The sequence below is a fragment of the Pezoporus occidentalis genome, unplaced genomic scaffold (assembly GCF_034315485.1).
Source record: "Pezoporus occidentalis ecotype Australia unplaced genomic scaffold, CSIRO_AGI_Poc_V1 ctg69, whole genome shotgun sequence".
Taxonomy (NCBI): Eukaryota; Metazoa; Chordata; class Aves; order Psittaciformes; family Psittacidae; genus Pezoporus; species Pezoporus occidentalis.
In genome coordinates this window covers 4210705-4236956 of record NW_026916041.1, presented here as the reverse complement: position 1 = coordinate 4236956, position 26252 = coordinate 4210705, and the positions used below count along the sequence as shown (strand labels likewise).

The following is a 26252-nucleotide window of genomic DNA, read 5'->3' as shown; positions in this document are numbered from 1 at the left end:
ACAGTTAGTGTCATGGCCCTGAGGCTGTTGGACTGGACGGCATTGTAACTAGTTAACCAGAATTTAAATTATACTGATTTTTCAATTAAAATAAACTTTTTCCCCCCCCATGTATTCTGAGACATAAAAGTTGTGATTTAAAGAGAGCACTGTTTCCCGAAGCATTTTTTTCTGACAGCTTTTCAAGTTCTTCTTTTCCATGATGTCAAATGTTTTGAAATAGTCTTCCAGACTGGAGTATTATGCAGATTTCAAGGTGACAGCATCAAAGAAAAATCAATATTTGCAAACATATTAGTGCTTGTTTATAGTATTTTGAGATGTTGCCCTGATATTGTGTGGTTGATCAGACTAAAGGAAAGCATTTTCTTCATCCAAGCTGCTGAATTCCCTTGTGATGGATGTGGCAAGCAAGGTTGTCCTTCTGCACTGACCTTTCTAAAACTGAACATGTCAGACTCTCATCACAGATGGCACTGCTTAGAGGTTCTCTGTCAGATCCCTTGTCACTGACATTGTGTTTGAATTTTGTGTCAGTAAAATACAGGCTGATAAAAAACTTGAACATTATTTGGGCAGTATTTGAAAAATGTAACTCTAAAAATCATCTACCTTACTATTACACAGAGAAAGTTGATAAAATTTTTGACAACAAAATCAAGGTGAAATGAGAACTGCCTTTTGAAAACACTGGTCATAGTTTATTTAAATTTTGAGAATATTAATAAAACCCCCAGGATTTATCAATGCTTGGACAAAATAACAATAAGCAATTGACACCAAGTCTAATTTGTGCTGCTCTTGAGCATTTCACAAAAGTAAACATCTGGTAAAGCCACTTTAATCCCTATTTTAATAATATGCCATTTAGATAATAAACTTCTGACTTTGATGTGCTTGAAGGTAAGCCTTTGCTTGTGTGCAAGTCTGCACAAATTTGTAACGCACAGGGGAAGACATCTGGGTCTGGATTTAATTCCACGTTTCCACCTCTAAGTGTTGAAAAAACCATACACACTTAAGACTTTGTGAAAACCAATGTGTTTGCAGTTCACTTTATTAATTGAAGCACAGTTATCAACAAGAGCTTGGGTGTTACAAGCAGCATTAAAAGCATTACTTTGAAACATTAAAGTATGGTGAAACACAGACTCCTATTTCTAAGTATGGACAGATTTTGTTGTAAAGATGGAAGATATCGAAACGAAAGCCAAGACATTGTTACTGGGATCAGTTAGAGTACAAAGTTGTCATATTGGATTTGTGGGGCTTGTCACTGATAATAGGACATGAAAAATGGCTGATTAAAACTGTGCTTGTGGAGACTCCCTGCCTAATTTTAAAGCTTCTGCCTAGCTGCCAATTTGTGTTGGGTTTTTATGTAGTAAGAAACTTCTTTATGTAGTAAGAAACTTGGATATAAGGAGGAAGTTCTTTACTGCTAGGGTGGTGAGGCACTGGAATGGGTTGCCCAGGGAAGTTGTGAATGCTCCATCCTTGGATGTGTTCAAGGCCAGGCTGGACAGAGTGTTGGGTGGCATTGTTTAGTGTGATGTGTCCCTGCCCATGGCAGGGGGGTTGGAACTAGATAATCTTAAGTTCCTTTCCAATCCTGACCATTCTATGAGTCTGTGATTCTATAAATATATAACATTATAAAACTTAATGCCAGAAAAAAACTGAAATGTGCATGTTTTAGCAAATGAAAGGCATTTTAAACAATAGAATCGGGGGAAAAATAACTGTCAAGGACAGTGAGCAGAGTCAAATGATAATCGTTAAGGTATTTGGAAACTATGAAACAATTATTGTAACAGCAATGGAAGTAAAATGTAAACACGCTGTGAAATTCAGAACTCTTCTATCTGGCTGCAAACACAGTGGATGCATGTAAGGTATTTTAGTTTAATCAGACTAGTACATATAGAATCCATCTGCAATTCCAGTTGGAAAAATCCAGGCTTTGTCGCTTTATTAACATAAAAAGAGAAACTAGTTGTGGTTTTAATAGCTCACTATATTTTTTTTTTACCTTAGATGTGTTGTACTATATATGTATATGTGCTCTTGTATTGTTTTCATTCCTTGAATGAGGATTTGATTTTCTTTTTTAACAGATACTATTCACAGTCACTGTGAAGTTCACTTATATGCAACAATTTTTATATATTTTATAATTCTTCAGAGTAGAGATGAATTGTATACAGTATGAAAATATGGTTTATATGGAAAAAAATCTTTATGATACAACCATCCTGGCCCTTTAGAAATATATATTGAAGAAATGCTCACAATATGTATCTTTTGTAAGGTTCCACCTGACCTATTGAGTTATCTTCCTGAAAGGGCCTTGATTTAGTTACACAGGCTTTTGATTTTGACAGAAGCTTTTCCAGGTAATAATTTGCTGCTTATAACTGACACTAAGTATGTGTTCAAGTCCATGGTAAGATTTCTCAGTTTATCTCTGAGATGCTGCTCTGTACTTAAGCAGCTTATGCTACCACTTGAGGACTTCTGAGGATTTTTTGTAATTACCCATATTATTCTTCTCTTTGTGGCATCTCTGCACTTTGCAAAAACATAGATACATTCAAAGTTTTACATACAAGGGTGCAGAAGATGGTTAGATATGCTGGTTTGGATCAGAAGGATGAATGCCTCCCTTGGCTGCCTGCTCTTCCATATAGGACCCTATCTTGTTTTCATTGTCATGTTCTTTTTCCTATTTTTTTTGCATCTATGCTTTTTAAGCTGTTCATATTTACATTCACTGTAATATGTGCTGTCATTTGCAATTCTCTGTGAAAAAGTTGGACCCAGGAAAACAGGAAGATGTAATGTGAAAATGTTGAGTATTAGCAGGGCTTAGACTAGGAAGAGAATAAAAAAAAATATGTCTCAAGTCTGCATTCTTTTTACTGGGAAGGGGTAACAGGGTATTTATCAGCATAAGTTATACAATACCTTCAGCTTCCACTCAGAAGTACAGGAAAGAGAAGTTTGTTTGTGACATGAATTCTCTTCAGGTTTTTGTCAAGCTAAATAAGCTCTTTGGGTAGTTGCTGCATCATGGTCTTTGAAAAGTAGTGCCAGATAGCTGGTGCTAAGGAGGCATCAAATTTCTGTTATGGTCTTTTAAGTAAAGCATTTGTTCATATTCTTGGCTTTTCTCTGACACAGACTCTTGCAAAATTCTGTTAGACTAGAGGCAGGTTTGAAACTTTCCAGCCTCTGAAGAAATAGCACTGTAATTTTTTAATCATATGACAGAAAACTGGATTTGGTTAGGTTTGAAGGGTTGTATATGTGTTTTCCACCTGTCCAGACCTTATGTGTACAAATGAAGCCATTTATGTAAACAGCCATTGAGCCAATATATCATCTCAGACCTCAGTAGCAGACTTTTGATTCATTTCTCTCAGATTCTTTTTCCTACAAAGCAGTTCAGTGCTCACTAAAACCACATGAATCTTTGCAGTTCCTTCCAACTCCAAATTGGTCTGTATTAGTCCTTCTGCAGACCTATGTCCTGTTATTTGTCAGTCTCTGCTGCTTTTTTTCATTAAGCCTTCTGGACTGTTCCCTGGAGGCATCAACTGCCAGACCTCCCAAACACTTATGATGCATATTGCTTAAATATACAGCTTTTGCTTACAGTAAGCATTTGCTGTCACAACCACGTGTTTTGTGGGGCTGAGATAAAATGAACAGGCACAGAAGAAAGGCTAATGATTTCTACATCATGATACACAAAAACGCACATCTAATAGCTACTGCCATGGTGATCTTACAAGTATTGCATCACATCTTCCTCTTCACGAATTATTATCTCCAGGAAGTTTGTTAACTGTAGGAGGAAAATAATGTGAGACCTGTTCTCATAGAAGATTGTTGATCATTCTACTTCCACAGGAAAGGTCGTTGGACTTCCTTGAACTAATTCTGCTTTGAAATAAAGCACATCCATTAGAGAAAAGACAATCCATCCTGATTTCCAACTTGTCAGTGAAAAGAACATTTCTTAAAACTTTGAAACTTATTCCAGCAGCTACTCACCCTCACAAGGCTTCTTCCCACAGATTTTTTTGTAAGAAGTGAGTTCATGATGAGATTTTGAATTTGCTTTGAAGGAGAGTTTATTTGCTGAGTGCTATAGTAGAGTTCTTAAAATGTGTCTATCAAAGTGAGTGGTTGTCAGTTCTCAAGGGTGGCAGGTGAAATTGAGTGCTGATAAGGTAATGCATGCTAGAGGGTGTAATTTGAATTTCTCACACATGTTGCAGATTTTTAAATTAATTGTAGTAACTGAGGGAAGAGGCTTGGGCAATGTTTTACACAGCTCAGCAAAAGCAGCTGCTCAGTGTGCTACAAAAGGAAAATGCTAGGATATTTAAAATATTCCAAAAATCGTGAAATATTTTTGTATCATTAAGCTGACCTGTTGCTGTTTTCCTGCATAGTGTTTGTTAGGTTCTGATAACTTCATCTCAGAAAGTGATTCATCAAAAAAAAAAGAATTCTAGAAGATGGACAAGAGAAATTTGAATAAGTTCATGCTTTTTTTGTAAGGGTCTATATTAATAGTGTTTCATTTGAAGAGGCTAAATAGGAGCAGCCTTAAGAATAAGAAAGGCTAAACTGAGTTCTCCTGTTTATATTTTCAAAACTTAATGCAAATCAGTTGAAGTGGACAGTAAACTATGAAATGAAAATTGCTTTTAAATAAACAACCTTTAACTGATGGGATGAAAATGAATTTTCCCCAGTAGCCGGATTATTACAAAATTGTCCAATAGGAAGATTTTTATTAAGGCAGGAGATGAAGCACTATTGAGATAACCCATTGCAGGATTTCTCATACTCATTTCCCAATCATTTCTTGTGATTATAAAGGGATAATGTTTCTGGCATGAGTACATATAGTCAGTTAAGAGCTTTTGATGTTATCAAATCTTTCAGCTTTACTTTGCTTTCAGATCATCTGCAAAACTTACCAAATGCTGAAGCAAGACTGCATTTCTGCACTAGAAAGGAGGTAGGGAAGGGGAACTAGAAATCAATTAAATTTGATGAATCAAAAAATGCAGCTTGCTGAAGACTTGTTTCATTAGGCATGCCTCACTTTATGGCAATATAGCTATTTGACACTTTTTATCTGTAAAATTGAATGAGGGTAAAACTTCCAGGTTTCCATATGGAAAGTTTAGTTTCCCAAGGGTTACAATGCTGAACTTGATAGAAATGAGATATTGCAGTGACTATGGGTACCTTAACAACTAATGGAAAATTGGTTATAGTTTCTGTTAAGGTAGTGTCTTAGGATCTTCAGATCTACTGCTGATTGTTAGTTGCTCGGTAACTGAAGCTCTGTCCTTCAGTAGTTGCAAGATAGAACTTTTTAAAGTTTGCATCATATGTCAAACTTGGTCTCCATCACTGCTTCTGTATACTTTATGCTATGAAGAGAAAGAAAAGAAAGATTGCGGCCAACATTTCCATCCCTTTGTTGGCTACGGGTAGCTTTCTCAGCAATATAGAATCATAGAATAGTTAGGGTTGGAAAGGACCTTAAGATCATCTAGTTTCAACCCCTCTGCCATGGGCAGGGACACCTCCCACTAGACCATACCACCCAAGGCTCTGTCCAACCTGGCCTTGAACACCGCCAGGGACAGAGCATTCACAACCTCCCCAGGGAATCCATTCCAATGTCTCACCACCCAAACAGTAAAGAATTTCTACCTTATATCCAATCTAAACTTCCCCTGTTTAAGTTTTAGCCTGTTAGCCCTTGTCCTGTCACTACAGTCTCTAATGAAGTGTCCATCCCCAGCATCCCTATAGGCCCCCCTTCAGATACTAGAAGGCTGCTATGAGGTCTCCATGCAGCCTTCTCTTCTCCAGGCTGAACAGCCCCAACTTCCTCAGCCTGTCTTCATACGGGAGGTGCTCCAGTCCCCTGATCATCCTCGTGGCCCTTCTCTGGACTTGTTCCAACAGTTCCATGTCCTTTTTATGTTGAAGACACCAGAACTGCACACAGTACTCCAAGTGAGGTCTCACGAGAGCAGAGTAGAGGGGCAGGATCACCTCCTTTGACCTGCTGGTCACGCTCCTCTTGCTGCAGCCCAGGATACGGTTGGCTTTCTGGGCTGTGAGCACACACTGAAGCCGGCTGTCCTGGGTTCAGCAGTAGCAGTCATGTTATTTTTTTTTTCCCTTTGTGGTAGCTGGTGCAGTGCTGTGTTTTGACTTCCAGCCTGAGAACAGTGTTGGTGAAGTCGATATTTTCAGTTGTTGCTAAGTGATGTTTACCCTGACCAAGGACTTTGTGAGGCTCATGCTCTGCCAGGGAGGAGGGGAAGCCGGGAGGAAGCAGAGACGGGGCGCCTGACCCAGGCTAGCCAAGGAGGTATTCCATACCACAGCACGTCATGCCCGGGGTGGGGGGTGACTGGGAGTTACCCGGAAGGACACGGGCTTCCGGGTGGAACTCGTTCTCTTGGCCGGTGGTATCGTATTCTCTTCCCTTGTTATTTTCCCTTATTATTGTTGTAGTTGATAGCAGCGGTGGTGATTTGTGTTGTACATTGGTTGCTGGACTGTTCTTGTCTCAACCCGTGGGAGTCGCACTTTTTTTTTTCGATCCTCCTCCCCGTTCCTCCGGGAGTGGGGGAGAACCCCGGTGGGGGGGGGGGGGACACGGACCTCGATTGCTGTCAGCTCGGTACCACTCACTGGGAGTGAGTGAACAAGTTACCTGACTGGGTTTAAACCACAACACAGGCTCATTTTCATTTTCTCATCGACCAGCACCCCCAAGTCCTTCCCTGCAGGGCTGCTCTGAATCTCTTCTCTGCCCAACCTGTAGCTGTGCCTGGGATTGCTCCAACCCAGGTGTAGGACCTTGCACTTGGCATGGTTCAACTTCATGAGGTTGCTATCAGCCCACCTCACAAGTGTGTCGAGGTCCCTCTGGATGGCATTCCTTCCCTCCAGCATATCAACTGAATCACACGGCTTTGTGTCATTGGCAAATTTGCTGAGGGCGCACTCAATCCCACTGTCCTTGTCACCAACAAAGATGTTGAACAAGACCAGTCCCAACACTGATCCCTGAGGGACACCAGTCTTTACTGGTCTCCAGATGGACATTGAGCCATTGGCCACAACTCTGCATGCAGCCATCCAGCCAGTTCTTTATCCACTGAGTCATCCACCTATCAAATTGATGTCTCTCCAATTTAGAGACAAACCATAGAATCATAGAATAGTTAGGGTTGGAAAGGACCTTAAGATGATTCATTTCAGCTTTGACTCTCTAGGAACCTCTCCTTAAAGTCTTTTCACATCTCTGCTCCTCTGTGTAAGATCATCAGAGAGCTGCATGAGCACTTCAAGTACTCTTCTGTAGATTCAGGAAGTCATCTTTGCACCAGTTTCTGTTCAGATAATATCTGCATTATTAAATCCACTATTAAACTAAAAAAAGACTTGAGTCCCAGTGATATATCTAAAATTCCTTTAATAATAACTCAAATTAGATTGTTGAGTTAGAAAGCTATTACTGGTTTAAAAACTGATCTCATACAACTTTCTAAAGTTAGAAGGTAATATTAGTTATTTCTACTTTTTAGTAACACGACATTCTCATTGTTAAAAAAGGATCGGTAACATTCTCATTATTAAAAAAGGATAGGTAACATTATACCTTACCTCAAACTGAATATTCTTAGATTGGGATAAAGATGAAAAATTATTTTTTGGTGAAAAATTGATTACAGAAAAAAAGTATGTGGCAAGCATGTATTAAAACCAGAAATAATTTGAACCTTATAATAGATATGATGAAGGTCAGTTGCACACTTTTAAGGTGACCAAGGAGATGGTGCTTGATACAAGTGAAATTTATAGTGCAGATATTTATCATGCAGATGTCACCCTCAAACAATGCAAAAGCATACTGTTAGCCTGTAGGAAGTAAAAAACATTGCCAAGTGTCTAAAATATGCTCTTGTTTAGCTGTCACACAGAAAACAGCACAGCAGAATGAAAGTATACTTCCATGATGTCCACCACTATTGGAAGAGCTCAGCTGGAAATTTATTTTGTGTCTGTTCTGTTTTGGGTAGGATATGCTAGAATAGTATATCTTAACCAGATTGACATGACAGTCAATCTGTATTTTTCTGTTCATTATACATGTGTCACAGGCTGGAGGGTTTTTGGGTGTTGGTTCCTTAGTTGCAGTTCTGAGGTAACTTAATCTGGAGGAGAGCTTAATATTTGCAGAATGCAGGATTTTATTTGAATCCTGGTTTTGAGAGCTGAGAAATCAAATACTCAGTTCCTTCATCAGCAATTGCTACCTCAATCACTATACTTTTTTTTTTCACATTTCTAATATCAAAACTGAAGAAAAAAGTGATTTTTTTTTTCTTTTCAGCAAATGTATACACACATAGATGAACAGTTGTAAACATCTTTGGCTTTAATACATGTTCTCCTTTGCAGTTTGAATCTGAACAAAACTGTATACATACTTTTATAAGTTTTGAATGGGGTGATAATTTTTCCTCTGGTTTATTGTAGACTAAGTCTAAAAGACTTAAGTTAAACTAAAACCAAACAAATAACACATAAAGTGCTGTTTGGGATACTTAAAGATTAGGTTCACAGGATTCGCATGCTAATGACATTGCATCATACAGGACCTATGATGTTTATTAATTGCAAATGTAATTTCTAAAATGTACTAGGTTACTTTTTTTGCATATTACCCTTAATTGCATGGAAGCCTTTTCTGCTATTTTGATTCAATTTGCATGTTTGAGCAAGAGGAACAATGTATTTATAAAAAAAAAACTCTACAATGTCTGAGCTTTATAAATGTTACTAATGATGAGTATAAGGAGACTATTTTCTTTTAGCAACTTATTTATTTAAATGTATATAAATGTACAATTAAATCCTAATCTTGCTATTGGTTGATAGAGGTACTTGACTGAGTTCTGCCAGGTACTGAGTACTCTAAGCATCCATGTGAATCTATGGCTCTTGAGAGTACTCAGGAATTCACAGCACCAGGTCCTAATTAAGAAAAGCTAAAATTGTTTTAATACATTTTTAAATTGCAATGAACATGACCATAGCCCATAGGGGAGCTAATAAAAGATAATCCTGTGGTTTGCTTGGAAGCAATTACTGTATGTCCCTTTCTGCCTCCAGGAATCTCCTTGTCGCATCCCTCACTTGCTTCAATCCACCACTTCCCCTTCCCCCTTTCTATTTTTGTAATCCTGCCCTCTAACAAAAATAGAGTTAGAGGATGACATCAAAAGGAGAGTTGCAGATGTACTGAAATATATACAGTCTTTCTGTTACTTGCAGAAGGATTACAAACAGCTGGTGAGTTAGTGTACTACAAGCAAAATAGACATCAAATGAAGTATAAGGACTTCTTTATGAAAGTAGGAGGGTAATACAGCTAGCCTGAGTTGGTCCTATTTTGCCACTAATTGACACAGAGATGGTTTCAAGGAAAGGGAATGGTTTACTTCAGAATTGATATGTCCTTATTATACCAAGCAAGATAGCCTTTTCTGCATTTTGTGTCTTTTTACCTTCACCTTAACACCTATGTCAGGAGTCACCTGCGATGTAGTCCATGCTGATGTGAAGCAAAGATATTGTTGTACCCATTCTAAATTCACATTTCTTGCTTCTTAAGATTTGAACTCTATACAGAAAAGCTTCCATATTCACCTGTTGTTATCCATGCTAAAATGAAATTTATGAAGTGATCACTGTTGATTAATTAAAAAAAAACAACAGGTAAAAGTGTTTAACCAATATTGTTATTTTTTCAACTGTAGGGTACTGTCTGGCTCCATTTATACAAGAGGAAAATAAGACAGGTGTTATTTGCATAAATTATCAGAGAGAATCATTAGAATGAGCGTGTAAAATGGAAGTGCTGGATTCTGATTGATCCCTCTCCTGTCTGTGGCAGAGTCATCTCCCACAGGAGTTTTCTGAAGAAGGGCTTGAAATGAAAGTGGGAAACATTAATTACAGATCAATATCCCATGGGTACTTCTCTACTGGACCAGCATTTGCAAAACTGGGGTGTAAGTCAGAAGGTAAAAGAGGGTGGAACAGAGGATGAGCCGGTTTCTGTACTGCCCTTTCATTGTTATAGCCTCTGATCAGATAAAGTTACTGTGTTGCTGAGAAGAATGTCTCCATTGCAAAACAGGAAGGGAGTGGCTGAATGTACACCCAACTGGATGTATTGCTCCAAAGAAATCATACATTTCAGGGATTTTTACTTCCTTTCTTCTCTATTAGCTCCTTGGCCTCCTTGCAAAAGTTACAAAGTTTTCCTTTCAAATGATGCTGTGTTGTAGTATTTACTTTTTTGCTGTTGTTGCTGTTGTTTTCATTCTGCTGTGTGGACCAAATAATTTGGGAAACCATGCTGTTATATGTTCATTGCATTCTTTTCCTGTCTCTTCCTGGGAAGTGACAAACATAGTATCTGCAGGTTTTATATACTTTTAAATACCATGTTCATCTTCTGTCTACAGATTTCTGCAGAAAAACATGACTTAGATTTTTCAAAGAGCTGTTATGTTACTGAAAATATCACAAACCTCGTATCAGCTTGTTTGTCAAAAAGAAGGGTTTCTGAAATATTGAATGGTATCCAGCAAGGAAGTGAGCATCTTAAATTTTACATGTTATATATCTAACTTTGAAAAGCAGAAAACAGAAAAAAAAGAGATATTTTCAATTTAAAGTGGGTTTAGTATCAGTTTATCTTAAAAAACTCTTAACCAAGGTAAGCAAACATACTGTGCCATAAAAGCTTATATTGCAAGTAGTGACATAATTCATTGCTGAAAAGCTGTAGAAAGGAAAAAAATAAAAGTAATATCCAGCAAAATAAAGGAACTGTCTGATTCAGTTAAATACCTCCTGTTTCCACTGAATGCAGCTTTGCAGTTGATTTTAGCATAGGCAGTTGTTTAGAGTCACAGTCTTTCAAAGACTCTGTATGTGCAGTAAAGTATGAATTTGTATTCAGTGTTACCTATAAAAGTGTAGTAAAAAGAATATGTGAAATATAAATCCACAAAAGATACACAATGCATTGTTGAATTTCTATTCTTTTGCTTTAATGCAATTTTAGTTTAATCCATAATATAAAAATATTCAATATATACAAGAAATATTTGCATAGACATTTAATGGATAAGCTTATGATTCAAAATGTTAGGTTTTTATGTCCAGAAAATGAGAAAAAAAAACTATTATAATGAAGAAAATTTAATATAAGGGATATGGAGAAAAATGAAAAAGTTTGGTCTTCATATTTCCTGTAGATGTTTAACTTGCAATTCATCTGCTTCACTGATATGAACTTAAAACTGCATAAACCACAATAGTAAAGTTATTTTATTTAATGTATTCAAATACCAAGTGTCAGATGTGGTTTGAATAATCATTTCCCCAAAGGAACTTTATAGCTTGACCTTTTGATTTTATTACAATGGTCTACCTTCCCACAAGCATTATTTAAGTAGCAAAACACCATCTGTTGGTATATTATGTGTTTATGTATTTCCTATGTAAATGTCTTAGAACAAAGTTTTAGTACTTTCATTAAGATAATTTGAAACAACCTATTTGGACATATAAAAAAAGTGCAGTGCCAATTAATGTAATTTTGGTTAATACACTTGTACATTAGTCTTATAGGAGTATACAGATTCTATTTGATGTAACTACTGCTAGTAATAATTTTACAGCCTCTGAGGAAAAATCATATGCTACTGTTAAATTTCACTGATATGAATGTCTTTCTTTTGCAGTACATGGTTGACTGCAACAATATCCTCAGGGCCTAAAAGCCTATGTGACCACTTCCAGCTAGCGCAAACCACTTTGGAACTGCTGCTGGTAGAATAGTGATGGAAGTAATGAGGCAGCCCTTACGAATTCATGATGAAATGCACTGCTTTGGTTGTTTAGTCTATGTGTGCAAGGGGAGATGGGTCTTTCTCTTGTGGAATCTAAAACAGAAGAAACAAAAGTCTGCACAAGTGCTAAGCTGTAGTATCTAAGCAGCAAACTGTTTCCCTGGTTGGTGTTCAGTTCTCTGCTTGCTTTTAGAAATAGTGAATTAGAAGAAACAACTCTGCATTAAAATACTGTAATGGTAAGCATAGTCAAAATAATGTCAGCAATATGTAGATGGATTAGACCAAAATAATCAGCTTGCAGGTGAGGTATTGCAAAGCTATTGGGATCAAAGATGCTAATACTAAGGCGGTGACAAGGTGGGCTAATCTTCTGGAGTGTGATGAAAGAGTCTTTGAACTTTTGCTTTCCCTCATATATCACCAAATGACAGTTGCATTTATAGAGCATTTTATATATTCCAAGCTCTGTCTGGATTCTTGCAATGCTCTGCTGAGGAAAGTTTGGAAGCATCACTCATTCTTGTTTTTGCTACCACAAAAGCCAGCTGATTTTCACAGGAACAGCTAATGGGCCTGTGGCTCAACTGGTATTGTTCTGACTACAGTCTTATCATTGATTTTGATATATACCAATCACCTTGATCTGCCTAGTGTTCTGGAATCCAAGTATCTGAATGAATTACACAGTTACATATAGCAAGCCATAGAAAACAGTAAAAGAAAGAGAAAAAAAATTGAACCCAGTAAAGATCGAGGTTATTCCATGTAGAAACACTTGAGTAACTTCTCAGAAGACAGAGAGAGAGAGAGAGAATGAGGGGAAAAAAGTAAAGCTTCAGCAAATAAAATGAGTCTTACAGGGACTGGAGGTTGTGGAATCTTATAGGCAATATCTGTACCCTCCAATATGATGGTTGTCAAAGAAGCAGACCACAGTTCTTGCAAAACATATACCAGAAGCGAGACTGTGAGGATATCAAGCAAAATGTTGCAAAATTACAAGCAACTCTTCCTTAGTCTGAGATTCATAAACAAAATGTGCTAAGAGTATTGAAATAGAGTTCTGTGCAGAATTAACTTCCTGGGTTGTATTTTCATCTTTGAATGTGACTTTTTTCCCTAATCTTGCAACACTCTGCTGTGTTGTTATCTCCAAGACACTCAAATTTTTTCAATGACTGTGGATGACTACTAGAAATTACTCCTAATTTTTTCCACTTCATCTTGTCAAAATATTAAATTACCCAACCCCCCTTTTACATAGAGGTTTTCAGTCTTTCCTATGTATAAACTATTTCTTCATTTCACATTGAACTTGGTAAGTGTCTATTTGTGATGAAGGAATCAACTATCTTTCTAAGTTTGTTAAGTGTAGCACAGTGGGACTCTGTTGCTTCTTATAGCAGACTGTCTGACTTATACTGCATAAATACTAATAATTACTGTTTCCATGTTTATATTTCTGTATTCTGGGCCAGTCCTTGGGCTCTGTTTGGTAGAGTACCATGGGATAAGGCCCTGCAGAGAAGAGGGGCCCAAGGAAGATAGATAATATTCAAGGATCACCTCCTCGAAGCTCAGAAACCATGCATCCCAACAAAAAGGAAGTTGGGCAGAATGCCAGGAGGCCTATGTGGATGAACAAGGAGCTCCTGGACAAACTCCAGCACAGAAAGGAAGTCTATGGAGGGTGGAAGCAAGGACAGGTACCCTGGGAGGAATACAGAGAAATTGTCTGAGCAGCCAGGTGGCAGGTTAGGAAAGCTAAAACCCAGACAGAATTCAGTCTTTCCAGGGACATCAAGGGCAACAAGAAAAGCTTCTATAGGTACATCAGAGATAAAAGGGGTATTAGTGAAAATATGGGCCTTCTCTGGAAGGAAATGGAAGACTGGTTACCTGTCATATGGAAACAGCTGACTTTTTTACCTCAGTCTTCCCCAAAAAGTGCTCCAGCCCCACTGCCCAAGACACAAAAGGCAAAGGCAGGGACTGGGAGAATGAAGAACCCCCTGCTGTAGAAGAAGATCAAGTTTGAGATTATCTAAGGAACCTGAAGGTGCACAACTCCATGGGACTGGATGAGATGCATCTGTGGGTCCTGGTGGAACTGGCAGAGGAAGTGCCTAAGCCACTATTCATTGTGTTTCAGAAGTTGTGGCAGTCTGGAAAAGTTCCACTAACTGGAAAAGGGGAAACATAATCCCCTTTTTAAAAAGGGGAAAAAAGACCCAGAGAACTACAGACTGGTCAGTCTCACCTTGGTTCCTGGCAAGATCATGGAGTAGATCCTTCTGGAAACTATGCTAAAGCACATGGAAAATAAGGCTATTTGCAACAGCCAACATGGCTTCAGTAAGGGCATATTATGCCTAACCTATTGGCACAGGTTCAGAGGGGGGCCACGAATACAGTCAGGGGGATGGAGCACCTCTCTTACTAAGACAGGCTGAGAGAGCTGAGCTTGTTCAGCCTGGAGAAGAGAAGGTTTTGGGGAGACCTTAGAGCAGCTTCCAGTATCTAAAGGGAGCCTACAAGAAATCCTGAGAGGGACTTTTTACAAGGACATTTAGTGATGGAACAAGGGGAATGGCTTTAAACAGAAAGAACATAGATTTAGATTAAATGTTACAAAGAAATTCTTTACCATGAGAGTAGTGAGGCACTGGCAGAGGTTGCCCATAGAAATTGTGGATGCTCCATCCCTAGGAATGTACAGAGCCAGGTTTGAAAGGTACTGGATGAGCCTGGTCTACTGGAAGTTGTCCCTGCCCATGGCAGAGGGACTGGAACTAAATGATCTTTGAGGTCTTTTCCAACCAAAACCATGCTGTGATTCTGTGATCTTTTCTACTCCCTCCCTTCAGATGTTTGTACACATAGGCAAGAGCACCCTTGAGCTTCTACTCTAGGCTGAACAGTCCCAAGTGTCTTAGTCTTTCCTCATAAGAGAAATTCAAAAATTCTTTAATCACTTAAATCATCTTCATAGCCCTAGAAAGTTTGTGGGGTATTTTTTATTGGTTTTTGTTTGTTTGTTTGGGGTTTCTTGGTTTGTTGTTGTTTTTTTTGTGTGTTTTCTTTGTTTTCTTTTTTTTTTTTTCTTGGTGTGTGTTTTGGTTTTTGTTGGCTTTTTTGTTTTGTTTTTTTTTTTTCTCCTGAAGCATGGCTTACGAAGCCCAACTATTCAACACTGGATCCTTAGCTCTGCAGAGCCTTTAATATTTTCTTAGAGGCTATAGAAATTCTAGTAAGATGAAAGGATAGTGTATCCAAAAATGTGCTCTATGATTGATTGTTTACATCTACTAGAAGTGTTAGTTTTATTTGTGGAAGTGTTTCCACTGGTCTGGGTCCATGCCGGATTTCTGCAGGGATTCCTATTGGTGAAGAAGATTTCCTTTTCCTTAAGCAGCTAACAAATAAGGTCCCCACTCTGCAGTCAGTTATAAATGTGCATACTGTTACAGGGAAAGATGAAGGTACAAAGAGTTTATTTCCAGGGCAAGGATTTGTGTCAGAGTTGTTACACCACTAACCCAATCCTGGTACAGACATTCAGCAGGAGTAGTGAATGAACAGTGTAACTCCTGCCTTTGGAGCTAGGTAGTATTTGATCCCTGTTCCAAGTGTATTTTAGAGTCCCTCAAGCACAGTTTTAGATGCATATCCCACATCTGCCACTTACTGGTATGTCCCCACCTGCCTGGGATTTTCAAATGGCTCTATCCTGATGCTCCTGACTGCTCTTTTATGCCTTCCACTCCTTCTGCTCTCCAGCTATATTGTTTTTAACATGCACAAGTGTGACAGTAAAGCAAAATATTTAGAATATTTAAAACTTCAATTATAAATTAGAGGAAATCAGCCAAACTTTTGTGGTTTTGGGTACTTGTTTTTTTTTTTGCTTGGTTTTTTATTTTTTTTTTGTTTGTTTGTTTGTTTTTTATTTTGTCTGTTATTTTTGCCACTGCTGGACTCTTGAGTTTGGTACAAGTCATTAATCAGGTAAGTCCTTGGGTTGCAATCTTTATACAATAGAGTTACCTCTCACTGGGAGCAGGAGTTTCCTTTTTAATATCGCAGTCATCATACACTTCTGTGGGGAAATTCCTGACACTGTCCCCTCTCTCCTGACTTCATATAGCAAGAGACATACAAGATTATGTGTTGGTAAATCTAGTTTGCACTATCTGATACTTACATAATATGAATGTTCATCTTCATTTCCACTTTGTAGCCAGAACACAGAAAAAGCAGTAAGCATATACATACTAGAACAGTGGAGATGATATTGCAACTAATTTTGAGCTCTCTAGCTGCATCAACACTAAATTCGGTGGGGCCTAATTTGTCTTCTTTGGCCAACTGTGAGCTCAGCTCTGTTACTTCTAGTACTGCATCTAAGTATTTATTGTAGTGCAGTCTGCCAGCTAGACGTCCCACAGTTTTCTGAATCACTTAGTGCTTGTTACGAATTCTGTAGTCCACAATAGAGGTTGACACCTTTAATGTGTCTAAGACTGTGCCAATAGCACATGTACATTGCTTTTTGAAGGGGTTGTCACAGTAGTTCACAAGAAAAGAACTTGGTCACTTTCTAGTTTAGGTCATTGGAGAACTGAAATTTCCAGTTGGTATTATGACTTTTTCTTTCTGGTACATTCATAATGACTAAAAAGATCATTGCTTGGTCTGGAGATGATTCCTTCTGTTTAACATCTTTTCCACCCTGCTATGTGTTTTGCAAGAAGTGGATTTGTTTGTGAGCTTCAAGCCATTCCAGATGAATGCATTCTGAGCATGCAGGCTCTTTTTTTAGCTGTTAAAGATTAGTTATTTTGAATTACAGCCATAGGCAGCAAACCAATCATAATCATTATGCTATTATATTATCTATCATAAATCTTATTCTAATTCTGTAGACATTTCTCATTGGCTAGATTAGACTCTTCAGTGGTATATGTTCTTGTTACATGCTTTTTTTTGAATTATTTTTCTCACTAGTTAGGTATCATAACCATATACCCAGTCTGTAAATTCAGTTCAGTATCTTCTGTTAAGAAGAGAAAACATCACCAGTGAGGAACTGGTGGCATTAGAAATATGAGGTAGGAAAAACAGTGGAAGAATCTCTATAATGCTCTGTGTAAACACTTCTGTGTCGCTTTTCTATCTATCTGTCTATCAACCTGTCACTGAAAAGTCAGTATTAACTGTAATAGGTTCATGATTAAAACACACCACTAGCCATTGGCCTAAATGGAGAAATGACGTAGTCACATGGATGCTAATTCTGGAGTCAGCTTATTTCTCCATACCATAATAAAAGCCTTCAATCTCTCTTCAAAATGACATCAGCACTTGAAGTGCTAAATCCTATGGTGATCAGTGTATATTAGATTTTTAAATGTATGTTTTAAAAGACATAAATCTCCTGAATTACTCAGACATTTTAAATAATTTGGTTTAGAGTGTCTTTTGTACAAGTGTATTAAAAACAGAAGTCAAAATATTTTGAAATTATGAAATCTCACCATTTTACTCAGTGCAGATAGGAATTTTGCTTGATAAATCTAAAAAATGGAACAGGAATGCATGAATAATAATGATATGCAGCTGCACAAATAACAATTACAAAACTGTTTTGATCCATGCTTTATTAGACTGATTTACTAAGCTTTCTGGTTCACAGAACATAATTGTACTGTATCTTACACTACGTACTGTCATTCAGGACCATTAATAATTTGTTGATAATTTCTATCTTAGAAATCAGCCAGCGCTCTGAAACTGATTATCTTAATAATATTCTGTCTTAATCTTCAATGATGATATATGGGTTTTGTTTGTTCTTGGTAAGTTTGGTGTCATCAGACTGTTTTTTAGGACCATTTTTTCCTGTAACAGCATGCACATTTATAACTGAGAAATCTGAGGAATGCACAAGAATCAGATTTGTTGTCTCTTACCTTCTTCTGTGATCCTTTCTCACCAGGACAAAACACTAGTAGCGTTACTAAATGCTACTAGTTCTCAATCATCTTGCTTTTGGAAGATCATCTGACTTTCTGGTACATTGGCTGTGTCTTCTAGTTGATATTTTGAAAGCTGAAGGAAGACCCAGGTGGTCTCCTTCCTTTGCTTAATAGTAGGGAATGACTGTCAGGCACAGAATCACAGAATCATTAGGATTGGAAAGGAGCTCTGGAAAACATCTAGTCCCACTAAGTCATAGAATAGTCCTGTATTTAACTTGCATTTATTTCTTCTTAGAAGGCAAAAGGCTACACTATTGTCTCCTGATGTTTCTGAGCCACCTCTTTTTTCCTTATCTGTGTCTGCAGAGGTATACTACTAGATTCCAGTCTGTACTCTCTACTCCACTTTTCCCATGAGCAGTACTTCCCAAGCTATATTTTCTGTCTCTCTCTTTTAGCTTTTCTAGTTCAGGTATCTGAAGGTTCAGCTCCTGGTAAATTTGATTGCTTGTAACTCCATACCTCTGTCTCCTTCAGTTATGCCACAGTAAGGATGGTTTTCAGTGATGATATGTGGCCTCACAAGCCTACCAAGCAATTTCATGTGCCCCTTTCATGAAGGGAGCTTCATGAAAAGCCCTGCTCTGTGTCTGCATACCAAATTCATACTAAGAAGGTGGCAAGATAGCGTCATCATTTGAGACAGCAGTGGCATGCTGCTCAGAATAATTTTTCTTCCCTGACTGATCACTTGTTTTAATATCACTGACATAAGAAGATGAATCTCAAAATAACACAGTTCTTAAATACATGCATTTTTAATATTAATTCGAATGGACTCTACATGCTACATTGAAATCAACCCCTTCTGTGTCAAAATGATTTCTTTCTTCCATGCTCTTGTTTCCACATACTGCATTGCTCCTGCCAGCCTTTTAGCTTAATCTGGCCTTTCAAAGCTATCTTCCAATATTGGAAGGAAAAACAGACTTCCTGTGCAAAGCGACGCATAAACTAAATCATTTGTCTGACACATAAACTAAATCATTTGGTATCACAAATCACTACTGCTACCACCAGCGATAATAATGATAAAGGAAATAACAAGGGAAGAGAATACATCATCTCACCACCAGCCGACCAATAACTCGCCCCCCCCAGCCCGACCAAGCTCTGACCGATACCTCCTCCAACCCTGCAGTCTCCCAGCCCTTCCGGCTAACTCCCAGTTACATCCTGGGCATGACGTGCTGTGGTATGGAATACCTCTTTGGTCAGTTTGGGTCAGGTGTCCTGTCTCTGCTTCCTCCTGGCTTCCCCTCCTCCCTGGCAGAGCATGAGGCTCACAAAGTCCTTGGCCAAACCAAAACATCGCTTGTTATCAGCTCTGTTCCCGAGCTGAAAGTCAAAACATTGCACTGCACCAGCTACCAAGAAGGGGAAAAATGACTGCTACTGCTGAATCCATGACACACCCAAATCTAGGAAAAATCTTGTGTTCATAAGTTCTCTCTTGAAGCTGAAAAGTGCAAGAAGTCAGGAGTATGTAAAGTTGGATGTAGGTACTGAGTATAGCAATTAATTTATGCTGGAAATAACATCTTCCTACCTATTAGACAAAATTTTGTTCTTATTCTGAACGGCTCTTATATATAGAGATAGTGTGAAGGTGGAAGAGGTTAGGCTGGATCTTAATCCTGTTTGTACTGTATCTCCCTGTTGTGTGGAGCTTACAAACCTCATTGAGATTGTGTCTGAACTGCATTATGGGAGGGTAAACCTTTTTAAATTAGAGATATCTAAACTCATACTTTTAAGATTTACCCCATCTTTAATGCCAGTTTGATTTTCTCATTTGCATGGAGCCAGTGTTCATCTACAATACGCATTCAGTATTAGTAAAGTGAGCCATAGCAATGAGTTCACCCATCTTGAGGTTCTTCACGGCATCTGTAAAAGAGGAGTACACCACCAACATGGTTAACCTCCTATGGAACTGTATCGATAGACCCTGCAAGATAAACTTAAGGCTGAACATTGCAGAACACACAGTTTGGTGTTAGCCTGTGTATAGGTAGTGTGTATAAAAATATAAAAAACTCAGAAGTGTTGTATGAGGCAGACAGAGCCCACAGCACACTATAAGGGGAGAGTGGGTGGATAGCATTCATTAATGTAATGATTCAGAATCCATGAACTGGGACTGATATGTTTGAAAGAAGTGGCTGAAACTATTTTATTATTTTTTTAATCTATTCTTTTTTTATAAAGCAAACATTTTTTGGGTCACAAGTACTTTGTTACTGGGGAAGCTGCAGCTGTGTCTTGGCGATTGGCCTTATATGTACCTTTCATTCTAGTGAGTAGTTCCAGTCCTTAGATAAAGAGTGAAGACATTTTTAAAGATGTATCAGTGCACTCATTGCCCTAGAAGTCTTACACTGCATTTTGTATAGGCTAAATTTTGAGACTGTTTAGAAACATTAAGATAACCACAGCTACTCAGTTAGAAATATTGCCTCAAGAGGACAGTGTGTTTCAGAGGGTTTTTCCAGGTGTTCTTAAAGATGCTGGCTTTAATCCATAAAGCTCTCAGTCATTTGGACATACCTTCTCCCTCATTTCTGCACAATTAAGAGTGTAAACAGTTGGCATTGACTCCATCTTGATTTAAAAAGGAAGATATTCTTATCAGGGAGTTTCCTGTATGTGGGAACAGACTGCTACTTCACTATCTCTTGGACACCTGCTTTGCCTATAAGTATGTAATTCTGATAGTCTTCTCAGAAAGCTGAATGTCTCCCCGCTACTCTCTTTCATATTCTTTGAGAGATGATAACAATATACTGTAACTGTGTGAGAACTATTGTGGATTTATTGTTGTAGTTGGTGAATATTATCATGTACCCTGTAGACAGTCAATTAGACGTGGCATATATTGTAGATTTTATATTTTGTCTGCTTAATATTTTCTTGAAGTGCCTAGAGCCATGGTTAGGTGCTTTAGTTGTAACTTCAAATAAACAAGTACACTAAATAAATAATTGAAGCAGGCAGTTTCAGATAATAAAGAGAGCTGGCTTCTCGGTAGAAAACATTGTAAGTCTTAAACCAGCAGTATCTTTAATAAAGGAGGTTAAATAAAAGCCTCAAAGAATTTTTTCTTACAAAATATCCAAATCCCCAGATTAATAGGATCTATGCTTGGTGAATTAGAAGCGTCATTATATATGGTACAAAATTACTAGGGAGCATTTTATTTACCTCTAATTTCTATTTAATAGCCACTGCACTTGTCATTGCAGGTATGGTTACAAAAGTATGGCTACCTTCCACCAACAGACCCCCGAATGTCGGTGTTGCGCTCTGCAGAAACCATGCAATCAGCTATAGCTGCCATGCAGCAGTTCTATGGCATTAATATGACAGGAAAAGTGGACAGGAACACAATTGAGTAAGTAACCAGTACTGAACTGCTCTTGACTTTTCTGTTTCAAGCAGGGTAAAATAGAACTGGAAAAAATGTTACAACACATGGAGCAGGGTGACTGGGATATTCAAATAGCATTGCAGCTTCAGATGGGGAGTTAAAATGTTTCTCTTTCTCCTTGTTTTGTTTTTTTTTTTAACATCCTCTATATCTCATGGCAGCAGGTTAGACACCTGCCTAACTACTGTCTGCCTTTGGGCAGGTGATTTGTAAAGAAAATGTTTCAGGGCTGCCTGAAGAAAGGGCCATAATTTTATGTATGCGGAAGTGGAGAAACCAATTCAAAATCAACAAGAATTCATGGTATGTCTTTTCTTACTGGAAAATCTCTAGTGTAAATTTCCTTATCCTCATTGAGAAAAAATTGAGCACACTCTGTTAGCCTATTCATTTGATAATTTCCTGTGAGAAAAGACCAGATGTGGTCGTTTTGGCATGCAGTAAATTTGGAATAATTTTGCATGCCCTTCTGAATTTTGTAAGGCCAGCAGTATCTTATTGTCAGACTGAACACAGAGAAACTGTGAAACAAAGCTATTAAAAGGCACTTCCAAACAACTCTACACTATGCCAAATTTTAAAAATGTGATGGGAAAATAATAATAAGTATTAGTGTACAAGTAAGAAAATGCATCTGGGATTAAAACAGCAGGGGAAGATTTTATACCCCTGTATTTGACATTAGTGAGGCTGCACCTTGAATACTGTGTTCAGTTTTGGGCCCCTCACTACAGGAGAGATACTGTTGCTGGAGCAGATCTAGAGAAGGGCAATGAAGCTGGTGAAGGGTCTGGAGCATAAGTCTGATGATGAATGGTTGAGGGAACTGGAGTTGTTCAGTCTGGAGAAGAGAAGGCTCAAGGGGATCTTACCTCTCTCTACAAATACCTGAAAGGAGGTTGAGTGAGGTGGGTGTTGGTCTCTTCTCCCAAGGAGCAAGTGATAGGACAAGAGGAAATGGCCTCAAGCTGTGACAGGGGAGGTTTAGACTGGATATGAGGAAAAAAATTGTTCTCTGAAAGCGTTGTCAAGAACTGGAACGACCTGCCCAGGGAAGTGGAGGTATATAAAAGACATGGAACATAAGGATGTAGATGTAGCACTCAGGGACATGGTTTAGTGGTGGACTTGGCAGTGCTAAGTTAATGGTTGGACTCGATTTTAAATGCCTTTTCCAACCTAAACAATTCTATGATTCTAAGATTTTACGTGCTTGTTGGACTCATTTCAAGTAAAATGGAATAATTATTATTTTAGAAAAAGTTACTTTGTTTGAAAAGTAAGCAATTATAAAATAGTAGCAAAATAGTACTCTTACTAGATACTCAACATTTACTTCCTTGAAATATGTTTCTACTACTTCTCTAAAATGCTTTTTAATGTGTGTGTGGGGAAAATCCTCTGTCATTTTCCATTTACCAGCCCTAACCCAATGTGTCATATTTCGTTATTCTTTTGTGGTAAAGTAGCTGGCATGAATGATTTTTCTATCATTTAGATTTTAGGGAAGAGACTACCCAAAATGCTGGCAGGATTGGAAAAATCATTTTATTTCACTGGCACATGCATTATTGTATTGAAAAGCAATAAAGCAAAGCAGATTTTAGGGCTGCCCTGAGGGAAGGTGAGTTAATTGAACATCCCTCAGTTTAGGAATTTAAAGGGCCTTAGAACATGCAGTGCAGTATCAGTAAACACCTTGTGAGAGAGCTATGCTCAGAAGTATGTTTAGGATTCAATCTGCAGGGTGGAGAGACTGGGCTTTTTATACAGCTTCAGCAATTGATCCTTGAGGGGAGAGTGCTCTACCTGTCACTAGTAGTCTTTTAAAGACACATTAGTGGCAGCTTTGTAAGAATCAGTATCTTTCACTAAAAGGAAAATAGTTTGCTCATAGTACCTAAAGAAAACCTAAAGAAAAGCAGGGGCCATCTCTTTGTTTAGAAAAAAAACATCTCTTTGTTTAGAGTATTAGCTAGTGAGTTGAAAAGCAAACAAAACTTCAATTGCAAAGGGAAGGGGTTTATGTTTGCTAAACTGGACTTTTTGGCCAGCATGTCAGCAAAGTTGTCTCATTCTGCTATGTAAGAGACAAAGGAATCCATCTATGCAGCAGTCCAAAACATCAGTTTTACAATCTGGTGGATATTAAGTCTTACAAACCTTTTGGTACATTATTTTCTTTTACACATAAAGGCATATTAGCGTGGCAATTCTTAGCTACATGTAACTCATGCTGGATGAATTCTGCATTTAGTTACACATTTGGAGTTGCGTAAAGTTGAATCAAGTTGGGAACAGAACTGATTCTTAAAGACTTGTCACATTTACATTCATGTTAAGAAAAAATCTAATTAAACTAAACTGTGGCCTCAAGTTACTATCAGTTGACACTAGTGAATATTCTTGGGATGTATGACTGTATAACAAAGGATAATTATTATTTATTTTTAGTTAATTTATGGCAGTATTTTGTAAATATTTAAATAATTTTCCCTTTCGTCCTTACAGAAAGTATACATACTCCCCTTTGGGCAGAAATACGTGATAATTTACCATTGTTTTCTATGTGATTAATATGTTATAATGACTTACAATGCAGGAGTACAAAATAAAAAAGTACAGCAGGAACCTCATAGAAACAATATGTTATCAACTTGTGCATGCGGATTTACCTGCTTCTCAAGCATGTTTTGAGGAATATTATGATGTGCCTCTTTGTCTTCAGAAGGACAAACAATTAAATGAAGTTATAGTAAAAACTTGATAGGGACCAACTTTAGGGATGTCCTGCAGCATCATGATGAAAAGTATCCTGGGGGGACTTTATTGCTCTGGAAAAAAAAATATAATCCCTCAATGAATATTTTGGCATGCATAAATATGGACAGCATTCATCTTCCCCTTACTCCTCATAATTCACTTTTTTTTTTCTTTGCTATAGTTTTTTGTTTGTTTCTCAAGTGGCCTGAAAAGCATGATGCTTACTTATTGCTGGGGATAGGGAAGAATGTTAGAAAGAGATTTCAATATAGTGGTGTTAAAATATGAGGAATGTTCTGAATACAAGCATAATGACAATGGCAAACCCAGTGAAAATCCTGACATTTGCATGGGGTATCACAGTATTTTCTGTGATTCATTTATATATTACCAAACACAGTCAATGATTCATTAAAAAACAGACTGCTGAAAATGGACCCACTGTTGGCATCCTGGTCTTTCACATCCCTAACCAAACATGCTGAGTAGGAAGACTAGATTAATTTAGTTATCTAATTAGTTGTCTTTTATTAAAACTGCTATACATGCTAATTTCCAAAACATGTTTTGCAGTTTAAAGAGGTACATTACAAACTTCTTGGTATACAGATGGAATGGTTGTGTATAGGATGATGACTAAAGCTGTGCAATAGTAACAAAACATTTATTTTAATGTCATCCTTTATAAATAAATGGCAAATGTGCTTATATTAATGCTCAGATGAGCTTCTAACCGAGTTTATATCAAGGTTCATTATGAAGATGTAATCATATTTATGTGGGATCTCTGTTGTTTATATATTAATTATCAGTCTGAGTAAGCATGTATGATGAATTTTGAGCTGTTGAAATTTGAATCAGTGGTCTATTGTATTTGTAAACGTTTTTTGTTCAAAACCTATACATAATGTCTTGTACCTTCAGCAAACATTCAATGAGAATGAATGTCTTGTAGACAACAAGTCATCGTCAGTAGCAAGGCTAAAAGATAGTCTTTTACATCAATCTTTGACTCTCCTCAAAAGAAGTTTAAGGGTACTATTCCATTCAGTAGTTTTCTTAAAGAAATGTTTATATTTTTTCCATCCACTAAATTGTCCAGTTAGACTATTTTTTTTTTTTTAACTATAACTCTTAAAAAAAAAAATAAACCAGAACCTACCAACAATAAAAACATTATACAGATGAAGCAGCAGTTTTGATCAACGGCAAACGAGAGGAAACATTTAACCAAAGACAGGGTCTTTGAGTGTTTTGATTCTGTGTTACACTAAAACTTTTCCTGAAGGCTTAAAAAAGTGAGGAGACAGCAAGAGTTTCTTCTCTCTGAGAAGTTCAGTTTTAGCTCTTGCTCTACTAGAAGAACAGTTTTGCTGCCTATTTTTATTTTAATCTTCTCAGATTTTCTTTGAGTCTAAATTGTTTTAATTCTCTTGACATATATAGCTCCTCAAGATTCACACTAATGGAGCTAGGAGCGGAACTTGATGTGACATACTCTACAGATAGATTGCATTAGTCACATATAAGCCCCCTTAATGAGTACTGATAAAATATTAATTTTGAGGGGCTGCTGCATAAAAGATTTCTACAAGTTCAGAAACAAACAGATGCAAGACAGGCAAATTCATTACCCATATTCACCCTTTTAAAAATGAAAACCAGTTATTTAAAAAAAAGAGTTTGAACAAGCAATCAAGAGCACGGAAGACTTTGATCATGTTGTTAAAAGCAGCTATATTTGGAAGAAAATGGAAATTAGTGTTTTATTTGTCGATTCCCCCACAGATGGAAGACCATATTACACACTAAGTATAACCAAATATCATGAGCATTAATTATTACTATGGACAGAAGTCTTCAAGTCATTTTGAGAACAATTACACTTAAAAAAATATTTTTAACATATTAAAAAAAGAAAAAAATGTATGTGCCAGAAGTTGTTAATATTTTGCCTGATTTCTGTGCTAGAAAATACTGAACTTGGTACTAAGCATGTAATAATTTCTCTAAAATTCTGACTGCTAA

At 37.5% G+C, this 26252-nt stretch overlaps 1 protein-coding gene across 2 annotated transcripts in view; it reads left to right on the top strand.

Moving 5' to 3' along the window:
* The window catches only part of MMP16 (matrix metallopeptidase 16), a 199296-nt gene that overhangs the window by 79750 nt on the left and 93294 nt on the right, over window positions 1–26252 (top strand). The window contains exon 2 of one of the 2 annotated variants that reach the window (XM_062641616.1): window positions 21277–21425. The exons of the other annotated variant lie outside the window; for it this stretch is intronic. Coding sequence (XP_062497600.1) covers window positions 21277–21425 — 149 coding nt within the window. The remainder of the gene's footprint in view (window positions 1–21276; window positions 21426–26252) is intronic. 2 annotated transcript variants of the gene reach the window in all.